The following is a 12,032-nucleotide window of genomic DNA, read 5'->3' as shown; positions in this document are numbered from 1 at the left end:
CCGGGCGCTCAGCTGCCCTAGGGCTCCCTGGGATTTGTATTTCCTGCTTGCCTTGCCACCAAGGAATAGAATGGGCTGGAGCACTACATCACCCAAAGGCCTTTGCGCGCCATAAGTAGGGGAAATGGCGGCCCGGCAGAATGGAGAGTTCTCTTTAGCCACAGGCCGGGGTCTGTTGATGTCATTAGTGACACTCCTCCTGTTCCCTCCCACACGTGCACTTCCTTCCATGGTGATTGGCTTGCCTTTCCCAAGTCCCGCCCCCGTATCCAATCCGCTCTTTTTATTGGGCCAAAGACTAGAGCCCGCCCTCTCGGCTGGTGATTGGTTGGTCGCTCCCGTGTTGTCAATGGGCGGCTCACATTTACCACCCTGGCGATGGAGGGAGCGTTACTGAAATGGACCAACTACCTCTTGGGTAACGGCCGCGGGTCCGGGTCCGGGTCCGCCGCCCCTGGGGGCTGGGGATTCCCCTGGACTGGGGGCGGGGGTGGAGGCGGACGATCCCCGAACCGGGCCAGGTCCGCGAGAGCCTCCCCCCCGCCCCGGGCTGAACCGGGCTAGGTCCCTGTGACCCTCCCCTTTCCCCCCCCCAAACCGGGCCAGGTCTGTGTGACACCCCCCCCCCTTTGCCCTCCCGACTGAACCGGGCCAGGTCCCTGTGACCCTCCCCTCTCGCCCCCCAACCCCCCCGAACCGCGCCAGGTCCCTGCGACCCTCCCCTCTCCCCCGCAACCCCCCCCGAACCGGGTCAGGTCCCTGCGTCCCTCCCCTCTCCCCCGCAACCCCCCCCCGAACCGGGCCAGATCCCTGTGACCCTCCCCTCTCCCCCCCCACCACCCCCCCGAACCGGGCCAGGTCCCTGTGACCCTCCCCTCTCCCCCCCAACCCCCCCCCGAACCGGGCCAGGTCCCTGCGACCCTCCCCTCTCCCCCCCCACCCCCCCCCGAACCGCGCCAGGTCCCTGCGACCCTCCCCTCTCCCCCCCAACCCCCCCCCGAACCGGGCCAGGTCCCTGCGACCCTCCCCTCTCCCCCCCAACCCCCCCCCGAACCGGGCCAGGTCCCTGTGACCCTCCCCTCTCCCCCCCAACCCCCCCCCGAACCGGGCCAGGTCCCTGTGACCCTCCCCTCTCCCCCCCAACCCCCCCCCGAACCGGGCCAGGTCCCTGTGACCCTCCCCTCTCCCCCCCAACCCCCCCCCGAACCGGGCCAGGTCCCTGTGACCCTCCCCTCTCCCCCCCAACCCCCCCCCGAACCGGGCCAGGTCCCTGTGACCCTCCCCTCTCCCCCCCAACCCCCCCCCGAACCGGGCCAGGTCCCTGTGACCCTCCCCTCTCCCCCCCAACCCCCCCCCGAACCGGGCCAGGTCCCTGTGACCCTCCCCTCTCCCCCCCAACCCCCCCCGAACCGGGCCAGGTCCCTGTGACCCTCCCCTCTCCCCCCCAACCCCCCCCGAACCGGGCCAGGTGCCTGTGACCCTCCCCTCTCCCCCCCAACCCCCCCCGAACCGGGCCGGGCCGGGTCCGGTCCCTGCGACCCCCCCCCCTCCCCCGAACCGGGCCGGGTCCGGTCCCTGCGACCCCCCCCCCCTCCCCCGAACCGGGCCGGGTCCGGTCCCTGCGACCCCTCCCCCGAACCGGGCCGGGCCGGGTCCGGTCCCTGCGACCCCTCCCCCGAACCGGGCCGGGCCGGGTCCGGTCCCTGCGACCCCTCCCCCGAACCGGGCCGGGCCGGGTCCGGTCCCTGCGACCCCTCCCCCGAACCGGGCCGGGCCGGGTCCGGTCCCTGCGACCCCTCCCCCGAACCGGGCCGGGCCGGGTCCGGTCCCTGCGACCCCCCCCCCCCCTCCCCCGAACCGGGCCGGGCCGGGTCCGGTCCCTGCGACCCCCCCCCCCCTCCCCCGAACCGGGCCGGGCCGGGTCCGGTCCCTGCGACCCCCCCCCCCCTCCCCCGAACCGGGCCGGGCCGGGTCCGGTCCCTGCGACCCCCCCCCCCCTCCCCCGAACCGGGCCGGGCCGGGTCCGGTCCCTGCGACCCCCCCCCCCCTCCCCCGAACCGGGCCGGGCCGGGTCCGGTCCCTGCGACCCCCCCCCCCTCCCCCGAACCGGGCCGGGCCGGGTCCGGTCCCTGCGACCCCCCCCCCCCTCCCCCGAACCGGGCCGGGCCGGGTCCGGTCCCTGCGACCCCCCCCCCCTCCCCCGAACCGGGCCGGGCCGGGTCCGGTCCCTGCGACCCCCCCCCCCCCTCCCCCGAACCGGGCCGGGCCGGGTCCGGTCCCTGCGACCCCCCCCCCCCCTCCCCCGAACCGGGCCGGGCCGGGTCCGGTCCCTGCGACCCCCCCCCCCCCTCCCCCGAACCGGGCCGGGCCGGGTCCGGTCCCTGCGACACCCCCCCCCCCCCCCCCGAACCGGGCCGGGCCGGGTCCGGTCCCTGCGACCCCCCCCCCCCCCCGAACCGGGCCGGGCCGGGTCCGGTCCCTGCGACCCCCCCCCCCCCCCCGAACCGGGCCGGGCCGGGTCCGGTCCCTGCGACCCCCCCCCCCTCCCCCGAACCGGGCCGGGCCGGGTCCGGTCCCTGCGACCCCCCCCCCCTCCCCCGAACCGGGCCGGGCCGGGTCCGGTCCCTGCGACCCCCCCCCCCTCCCCCGAACCGGGCCGGGCCGGGTCCGGTCCCTGCGACCCCCCCCCCCCTCCCCCGAACCGGGCCGGGCCGGGTCCGGTCCCTGCGACCCCCTCCCCCGAACCGGGCCGGGCCGGGTCCGGTCCTGCGACTCCCCCTCCCCCGAACCGGGCCGGGCCGGGTCTGGTCCCTGCGACCCCCCCCCCCCCTCCCCCGAACCGGGCCGGGCCGGGTCCGGTCCCTGCGACCCCCCCCCCCTCCCCCGAACCGGGCCGGGCCGGGTCCGGTCCCTGCGACCCCCCCCCCCCTCTCCCCCGAACCGGGCCGGGCCGGGTCCGGTCCCTGCGACCCCCCCCCCCTCCCCCGAACCGGGCCGGGCCGGGTCCGGTCCCTGCGACCCCCTCCCCCGAACCGGGCCGGGCCGGGTCCGGTCCCTGCGACCCCCCCCCCCTCCCCCGAACCGGGCCGGGCCGGGTCCGGTCCCTGCGACCCCCCCCCCCTCCCCCGAACCGGGCCGGGCCGGGTCCGGTCCCTGCGACCCCCCCCCCCCTCCCCCGAACCGGGCCGGGCCGGGTCCGGTCCCTGCGACCCCCCCCCCCTCCCCCGAACCGGGCCGGGCCGGGTCCGGTCCCTGCGACCCCCCCCCCCTCCCCCGAACCGGGCCGGGCCGGGTCCGGTCCCTGCGACCCCCCTCCCCCGAACCGGGCCGGGCCGGGTCCGGTCCCTGCGACCCCCTCCCCCGAACCGGGCCGGGCCGGGTCCGGTCCCTGCGACCCCCCCCCCCCCTCCCCCGAACCGGGCCGGGCCGGGTCCGGTCCCTGCGACCCCCCCCCCCCTCCCCCGAACCGGGCCGGGCCGGGTCCGGTCCCTGCGACCCCCCCCCCCCTCCCCCGAACCGGGCCGGGCCGGGTCCGGTCCCTGCGACCCCCCCCCCCCTCCCCCGAACCGGGCCGGGCCGGGTCCGGTCCCTGCGACCCCCCCCCCCCCCTCCCCCGAACCGGGCCGGGCCGGGTCCGGTCCCTGCGACCCCCCCCCCCCTCCCCCGAACCGGGCCGGGCCGGGTCCGGTCCCTGCGACCCCCCCCCCCCCCTCCCCCGAACCGGGCCGGGCCGGGTCCGGTCCCTGCGACCCCCCCCCCCCCCTCCCCCGAACCGGGCCGGGCCGGGTCCGGTCCCTGCGACCCCCCCCCCTCCCCCGGGCCGGGCCGGGTCCGGTCCCTGCGACCCCCCCCGAACCGGGCCAATACTGTGTGATCCCACACCCCTCCCAAACTGGGCCAGGTATCTGTGATCCTCCCCTTGAACCGGGCCAGGTCTGTGTGACCCTCCCCTCTGCCCCCCGAACCGGGCCAGGTCCCTGTGACCTCCATCCAGAACCGGGCCAGATCTGTGTGCCCCTCCCCCACCTCCTGGCTGATCCGGGCCAGGTCTGTGTGACACCTCCCTCCCCCTCCCGAACCATGCCAGGTCCGTGTGCCCTCCCCGCCCCCTCCCCCCCCCCCGCTGAAGTGACCCAGGTCTGTATGACACCCCCGCCCCCGCTGAACCGGGCCAGGTCTGTGTGACCCTCCCCAGCTGGTCTGGGTGTCTGTGCCCTTCTCCCCACCACAAACTGGGCTGAGTCTCTGTAAGACAACATCCCCTCGGAACTGGGCCAGCTCTCTGTAACCCCTCCACCCCCACTTCCAAACTGGGCCGGGTCTCCCTGCCCTCCTCCCCTGACCTGGGCCTGCTCCCCCCGAGTAGGGCAGGTCCATGATCTTTCTCCCCCAAACCAGGACAGGTCTGTGACCCCTCCGTCCCTGAAGTGGGTTCACTGCCCCTGAACCAGGTTCACAGGACTGTGACCTGGACCCACCCCCCACAAGCCAGGCTTATGTCTCTTCCTTCAAAGAGGGGCTGCCTCCCTCTCTTTGAACGGGGCCAGGTCTATGCCCCCCTCCGCATGTTTCCGGATGGGATCGGAGGACCCCACCATCCTTTCCCCCAACAGGCTCCACGGCCTCTCCCAGTCCCAAGCTCTAACTCGGCACAAAGGCTGGCTGGCCCATGGGCGGCTCCCTGTTCCGTTCTGAGAGCCAGGGGCCAACTGGGGGCAGGGGCTACCCTGTGCCTGGGGGGTTGTGAGGATGCAGAGTTTGTAATTCTCTTATAGGGTAAGCGACACAGGTGGACCCCAAAGTGGGAGGGGTAGCAAATAACCTGCTGGCCCAGTTGGCTTTTAGCTCATGCAGTAGAGGCTCGTGCACTAAGCTTCAGAGGTCCCAGGTTCTATTCTGCACGCTGACGACCGGGGTCTGTCGGCGTTACGTTTGCACATCTCTGGCCCCTTTCACTGGAGCACGTCACCCCCGTAATACCCGCATGCAGACACCGATGGGGGAGCGATGCGTCGGGGGCACAGGCAGGGGGTAGGACCCAGGAGTCCTGACTCTGAACCTTCTCCTCTCCCACAGCCAGGAAGAGAATCCAGGAGTCCTGCTTCCTGGCCCGTTGCTCGAAGAACTAGACCCCACGCCCTCCCAGGGCTGGAAATAGAACCCAGGAGTCCTGGCTCCATGCTGACCCTCGCGTGAGCAGGGCTGCTGTGCGCCAGGCGGCAGCCGTGGGAGCTGGGCTCCCTGGAGGAGAGAAGCGCCCTGGCAGGCATTAGGCGGGTGACTGGCCTGGCCTTTCCCTTCCCCTCTAGGTTGGCAGCCACGGTACTTTGTCCTGGACAGCGGCATCCTGTCCTACTATGACTCTCAGGACGACGTGGGCAAAGGCAGCAAGGGCAGCATCAAGATGGCCGTCTGTGAGATCAAAGGTTGGTGCCCTGCACTCCCCCGCTGGGTGAGAGGCTCGTGCGGGTAGGGGGTGGCAATTGGACCAGGAGGGGGCTGGCTTGCTGTGCTGCTGACCTGGGATCCTGGCATGGCAACGGTCCAGAATTTAACGAACACTGAGGGGGCCAGATTCTCCAATGGGCCCTTCCCACCCCGTGCCGCTCTCACCTGCCCCTCCCCCCCCGGCAGAGAGACACACACGTCTCTCTGGGCTATTTCTGTCCTCCCCAGTCACTGCCCCCTTTGGGTTTGCACGTCGCTTCTACCTCTGAGCGCAGTTGTGATGCCACTGAAGATGCACCTCACACCAAGGGAGCCAATCAGTCGTGTGGGAGGTTTCCCTTGGATTCAGTGGGCCCTGAAACTCTTCAGAGCCCGGGCTTGGGCTGCAGCCAGCTGAGGGTTTTGCTGTGGGTGGGCTGGAGACAGGGCAGCTCCCCAGTTTAAGAATCTCCACCCTGGAGACCATTCCAGGGCTTTGTCCAATCTAGTGCTGAGATTCCGCAAAAGAGTGTGTGGCTGTTGGAATCTGGCATAGAACCCAGGTGTCCTAGCACTCAGGCCCCTGCTCTAACCACTAGATCTCTCTCTCCTCCCAGAGCTGGGCATAGAACCTAGGAGTCCTGGCTCCCAGTCCCTTGCTCTAACCACTGGATCCCACTCCCACTCTCCTCCTGGAGAAGCCCTGGGTCCCTAGACTCTGCCTGCAGAGCTGATTGTGTCATGCAAGGTGAGAACAGACTCTGCTACCCGAGCACTGGACTCTCGCTCAGCGACTGTCTTGTCCCTGCAGTGCACCCCACTGATGCCACGCGCATGGAGCTGGTGATTCCCGGGGAGCAGTATTTCTACCTGAAGGCAGGGGGTGCTGCGGAGAGGCAGAAGTGGCTGGTGGCCCTGGGCAGCTCAAAAGCCTGTTTGGGTGACAGTAGGAGCCAGAAGGACAAAGGTGGGTCCTTCCTGAAGAGAGAGGGTGGGCACTGTGCCAGAGAAACGGTGATCTCTGTTGCGGTGTGGCAGATCTGGGCAGTGTGTATGTCAGGAGTCAGGGACAGATCGGGGGGTTGGGGGAGCCCAGGGCTGGGGTAGCAGGGGGCAGCGGGTTGGGACTGAGGGACATCGGTGAGGCTGTGGATCAGGATTGAGGGGCACCGGCAGAGCTGAGGGTGGGGAGCCTGGCACTGGGAAAGCAAGGGGCTGTCGGTTGGGATAGAGGGGCTGGGGTTGGGGGGCAGGCTGGAATAGCAGGGGGGGCTGCGGGTCAGGATTGAGGAGCACCGGCAGAGCTGTGCGTGCGGGCCCAAAACTGCGGCAGCAGAGGGGTGTGGAAGGGCTGGCTGCACCGGGGAGCAGAGACGGGCTCGGGTGCCGGCGTTCCCCCCTCCTCAGGAAACAGTCACTCGGCGGCGACTGCAGAGAACCGGAATTTCATCCTTCAAGCCAATCCCAGCTGGCCTCTGACCTGCTGGTTATGGGGTGGGGGGCCCAGTAGCGGATGGCCTGACCCCAAAGCCCCAGCCCACTAGAGGGTGCCAGGCTGCAGGGAGTGATGTGGAGGGGCTCAGGGAGGGGGCGCCCTCTTCCCTTGCAATCTTCCCCTTCCGGTCAATGCTGAGCTCAGTGCTATGCTCCGTGGCAGAGAAAACAGGGGGAGCGGAGATAAAAAAAAAATTAAAAAGGCAGCACTTCTGCTCATTAGGAGAGCGGCCGCTGCCCCGCTCCCCCCTAGCTACGTCACTGGCTGTGCTGGAGGGTGGGTGCCTGCAGTAGGGATCGCTTTCTCCTCTCTGGGTCAGTGCTGAGCCCGATGGCCCCCCGCACGAGACAGGTCCGCTTATTACCAAGCCCAGAGCCTGCTGTAAGAACCGGGGCATCAACCCCTGTGTCCTGGCTAAATTCCAACGTGGGCCATTCCATTCTGGCTCCCCTGACGGTTTCTGCTGGATCCTCTGTTTTTCTTCACTTCCTGTCTTAGACTAGTGCAGTGTTATTGCAGGTTGTTAAGCAGATGCTACGTTCCACCCCAGAGGTGGCTGCACTTCAGTGGCAGGGGCGAAACAGTCCCTGCATATAACATACAGGGCCTGGGGCTTCCAGGGGAGCAGGATAGGAACGAGGCAATGCTGATCTTCCCATCTCCCTCCAGACATGCACCTGAGCAGCGAGTCCCTGGGCCGGAAGCTGTCAGAGCTACGGCTGTACTGCGATGTGCTGACTCAGCAGGTCTTGGACGTCCAGGAGTCCACGCGGCCCCAGGACAACGGCACCCCGCTCGATATTGAGGTTCAAAGGGAGTGGGGGGGGGGGGTTAAGGAGGAGCTGTTGGGTTTTAGGAGGATCTGGAGGACACAGGTCCTAGCTACCCACTCCCTCCTGCTGAGGCACAAAGGCCGCCTGATTCCAACAGCTCAGAGAGGGCTGCAGCACGCAGTGCAGAGTCAACCAGTGGAACTCCCCGCTGCAGGGCTATGCTGCTATACCACCTGCTCAAGTGGCTGGGATCCTCATGGGGTATGAGGCTTCATGGCATAAACAGATGGGGCGGGGCCCAGGAGTGAAGATATGTGTGGATGTGAGCCCCCTGATCTAAACACTCGACCCCACTCTGCGCCCAGAAGCAGGAATAGAACCCAAGAATCCTGATTCCCACTCCCCTGCTCTATCCGCTAGGCATGACTCTTTCCCAAAGCTGCTTCTGTTCTGAGCAATGCCTTGGCCTGTGCGTCTGCAATGCCAGCTAACACGGAGCCAGCTAACAAAGGCGCGGGGAGGCCACTGACTCCCTGGGTGGCTGGGGCAAGTCACTGCCCCTCTCTTTGCCTCCGTTTCCCCACCTGTACAGCAGGCTTGGAGAGGCTGGAGCTACACGAGCGCAAAGGATTGTGGGCGGCTGTTCCTCTTGGTAACCCTCTGTCCTCCTCATCCCCAGAAGATGAATGAAGCCGCCTCCCTGCTCAAAGCCACCTGCAGCCAGTTCATCTCCACGCTGGAGGAGTGCATGAAATTCGCCAACGCCCGCCTGGCACCTGAGCTCTACCAGCCCTCGCCAGCCCCCCTGCCCCAGGACTTCGTGGGCACCAAACTCCCGCACTCCCATAGAGTAAGAGCCTCCCTGGGGCAGGGGGCAGCATTTGAACTAGCAGTGGCATCTGCCTAGGACAGATCGGAAACCCAGCATGCTTCTCTTCTTTGCCAGCCCCAAGTGCCGGGGCAGGGCTGTGTGGGTCGGCTGGGAGCTAGCCGGGCTCTGGTCACGGCCCCAGAGCAGGCAGAGCCCAGGCAGCACCAGGGCAAGCTTCTGAGCAGGATGTCTGGGGTCAGTTTGTCCTTGGCCTCTTTGCGAAGGACATTGCTATGAGCGTGGTTCATGCTGGCCCCCCAGCTGTCATCAGATGTGTGCCCACGCTGCCAGTCTGAGCTGGATCTGAACCAGCTCCAGAGCTGCCCGGTGCCCCCAGATCGCTCGGTTCCATCTGACCCTCTCCCACTTTCTGGCCTCGCAGGTGAGACGCTCCCTCAGCCACACGGGCATCGTGTCCCCCGACAGGTGAGCAGGCTGGCTGCGAGGGAAGGGAGGAGGGGGCTCCTGGGTGGCGCAGAGGGGCTGGGTGAGGATCCCGCCGTCCCTGCGCTCAGCTGGGGTCTGAGACCGAGCGGGATGCGGGCGCAGGCAGGCAGCTGGCTTCTGGGTGCCCATGACATGGGTCCTGGCTCACTCCCCTAGCTGGAGGTGGGGAAGGTCCTGGAATTCAATCCCCAGCCCCCTGGGCCGGCTGAGGCCACCCTTCAGGGCGTGCTGGGAACCCTCCATGGGTGGGTAGCCTGGATGGGAGGGGGAGCGATCAGCCGGGCTCTCCCTTGGGTGCCACCCTAGGTGCCCATCCCCAAGCCAAGGCTCTCACCCCGTCTCCCTCTTGCAGAGGGGCGGAGCCGCCCCGGCCCCCGGTGCCGCCGCAGAAGGGCGCCGTGACGGTGGTGCGCAACCTGGAGGAGATGGTGATGTTCCGCTCGCAGCACTGGAGCCAGCAGGGCCCCGCGCCCGACAGCCCGGTCGGCACCATCGTGGAGGAGAGGGAAGGTAGGAGCCGCGGGGCAGCCTCCCCGTCACCAGGGGGAGCCGGCACGATGCAGTGCGGTCACAGCTTGTCCCGTTGCAGATGATTTACAGGGATTGAAGGACAGCATCAGCCCTCCTCCCCCGCGCCCTCCAGCTTGCCCCGGCTGACTCTGCCTTTCCTGCTGGCCCCGCCCCCCGCTAGCCATGCCCCAGTGGGCCCTTTGGGCTGAGGTTCATGGCTCCCATGTGTCACGCTCCCAAACTGTGTCTTCTGCGGGCAGGGGGGGCCCAATTGGTCAGAGGGGAGCAGGGGAAACAGGCTCTCTAGTGGACTGAGCACAGGACTGTGAGCCAGGACTCCTGGGTTCCATTCCCAGCTCTGCAAGGCAAGGGGCGAGTCCCTCCCTGTGCCTCATTTCCCCCAGGATGGCAAGGCTGGTAGAGCCTGTGGAGGTGGCAGTGGTGGGTTAGGTGAGGCTGTCCTGTGCAGGAAGTAACAGGAGCTGAGTGACACTCTCTGTCTGAGGGTTCCCTTGCCCATGCCCCGTCTGATCCAGTCTGGGGACTGGAGCCCTGGGCTCCCTCTTCCGGCGCTAGAGCCCCCCAGAGGCCAGAAGCTGCTGGTCTCCCTAATTCCTCCTCCCCTCCCTCGCCAGAGGCCCCGCTGCCCACGCAAGAGTCCCCGGTGGAATCGGCTGGCGGTGATAAGCGGGAGTGAGCGGCACCAGGATCCGGGCGCTGCCTCTGCCTCACACTGGGGGCTTTGGAACATCCCTGGCCCAGCCCCATGGGAGCACGGCCCTTCCCTGTGCTTGGGAGCTGCCAGGGACCAGCAGAGAACAACGGGACTGTGTTCTCCCCCCAACCCCCACTCCTCAGGCTGGCCCCCAACTGCTTCCCCCCTCGCCCAGCGCTGGTCCCAGCTCCGGAGGGGCGGTGCCCTTCTGGGAAGGGAGTAGTGTCTAGCAGGTAGAGCAGGGGACTGGGCATCAGGATGCTTGAGTCCTGTGACCCCGGGGTGGGTCACCTCCACTCTCTGCGGCCATTTCCCCGTCTGCACGGGGGAGGGTCTGGAAATGGTTTGGCTGTGCAGGCGGAAGAGGCCAGGGGGGCACTGCAGGGTGGCATTGCTCAGTGGGTGCCATGGATGGTGAGAATGCAGGCTCTCTGGGATGAGGGGACCGAGCCCCCAGCCTGGGGTGGGGCAGAGGGGGCCTTGTCCCGGGAGCAGAAGAGAAACATTCTCCTTGGTGCTGATCTCCCCTGGGCTTGGCGCCCTGGCGCCTGTGTTGGCCTTACGCCCGTCTCTGGGCAGGGGGAAATCTGCTGAGCATGGAACCCCCTCTCTGCTCCCCAGCCCAAGGAGCCCAAACACCAGCTGCCCCGGCCTCTTGTCCCCTCCCCCTTGCTGTGATGCTGGGCGTGATACCATCCGCGCAGGAGTGGGGGGGGACCCGGCGTGTCTGCGATCACCAGCCAACACAGTATTAGAGCTTCAGAGAGCCAGCCAGTGTGCTGGGGCTAATGGCCAAATGTGATCCAGCAGGATCCTCTGTAATCCGTGGGTGCACAGCCAGTGTCCCCACTGTGTGGTGTGTCGGGGGAGAGCTCTCCCTGCCCCGGGAATAGTACCGCTCCCTAGAAATGGGGCTAAGAGGAGATCTTGCTCTTCTACCCCTCGTGCCCAGTTTGGTGCCATGGTGCATCAAGCCACCTCTTACAGCCAGGCTTCACCCATCGGGGCTCTCTCTTCACTTTCTCGCCACGGCCTCTGGATCCAGCAGGCAGGTGAGAAGAGGCTGGTTCCGACGATCTGGCAGAGCGCCTCCCTCTGGCCAGTTCCCGGCCATGCCCCGCTGACGGTTCAAGCCAAGGTCAGAAGTGAGAGCCCAGCTGGCTCTCCTGCTGCAGGGGCTGCTGGGAGTAAAGCCTACCTCTCATCTCAGGGACAGTAGATGCAGAGATGAGGAGAAAGATGGTGCCAAGGGAGGGTTGGCTCCTCCCACCCGGACTTCACCTGAGTCAGGTGACTACACCCAATGCTAACCTCTTTGAACACTACAGCAAGGATGTGGCCGATTCTAATGGAGGTGCAGAACTGTCCCTGCTCTCGTCCTCTGGCTCTCTGTCCTTTGACACAGGATTTTTGTACAGACGCGTCGTCAGGTTGGGGCTGTCCTTTTGCTGAGGGAAGCAGCCGTTTTTGCGGAGAGCTCTGCCAAAGATCAGGCCTTGCAATAAAGACTCTAATTTTGAAACAATCGGCTCGTCTCCATGTGTCTCTTTCCCCCATGGGGACTTTTCCCCAGGGCTGGTGGAAGGAGCAGCTGCACGGTGTGGGGAGGCGGCTCCGGAGGCGCTACGGCCTGAAATTGCTGCAGAACGAAACTGCTTCATTGCAATTGGCAGGCGAAAGGAAGTGCCTGAATCTTCGTGGCTCTGACCCAAACCGTTGGGTCACTCATGATGGCTGCCGTTTGTTCTTCCCGTCTGGATCCAGGCGTCGTTCCGAGCTCTCCCAGACTCTGGG

General features: G+C 67.7%; 1 protein-coding gene across 2 annotated transcripts; it reads left to right on the top strand.

Moving 5' to 3' along the window:
• The first annotated feature begins 327 nt into the window (after positions 1–327).
• LOC125627601 (pleckstrin homology domain-containing family A member 3) lies at positions 328–11,763 on the top strand. Of its 2 annotated transcripts, none has more exons than XM_048831890.2 (8): positions 328–418; positions 5,310–5,426; positions 6,239–6,394; positions 7,592–7,728; positions 8,375–8,545; positions 8,949–8,992; positions 9,366–9,523; positions 10,159–11,763. In XM_048831890.2, the coding sequence occupies exons 1-8, from the start codon at positions 379–381 to the stop codon at positions 10,218–10,220; spliced, it is 885 nt and encodes a 294-aa protein (XP_048687847.2). In that variant the 5' UTR covers positions 328–378; the 3' UTR covers positions 10,221–11,763. The 2 variants fall into 2 exon arrangements, with proteins under 2 accessions (XP_048687847.2, XP_048687846.2); XM_048831889.2 differs by having other exon boundaries at positions 329–418; positions 5,077–5,426.
• Positions 11,764–12,032: the final 269 nt, after the last annotated feature.

This window comes from Caretta caretta, chromosome 20 (genome assembly GCF_965140235.1).
Source record: "Caretta caretta isolate rCarCar2 chromosome 20, rCarCar1.hap1, whole genome shotgun sequence".
Classification (NCBI taxonomy): Eukaryota; Metazoa; Chordata; order Testudines; family Cheloniidae; genus Caretta; species Caretta caretta.
This window is presented reverse-complemented; position numbering and strand designations above follow the sequence as displayed.

Bases quoted from the DNA above. Each gene is read 5' to 3' on its own strand.
- LOC125627601 (XM_048831890.2), top strand. From the start codon at position 379: ATGGAGGGAGCGTTACTGAAATGGACCAACTACCTCTTGG. The intron at 419-5,309 runs GTAACGGCCGCG...CTTCCCCTCTAG, and splicing joins ATGGACCAACTACCTCTTGG to GTTGGCAGCCACGGTACTTT. The intron at 8,546-8,948 runs GTAAGAGCCTCC...CTGGCCTCGCAG, and splicing joins AACTCCCGCACTCCCATAGA to GTGAGACGCTCCCTCAGCCA.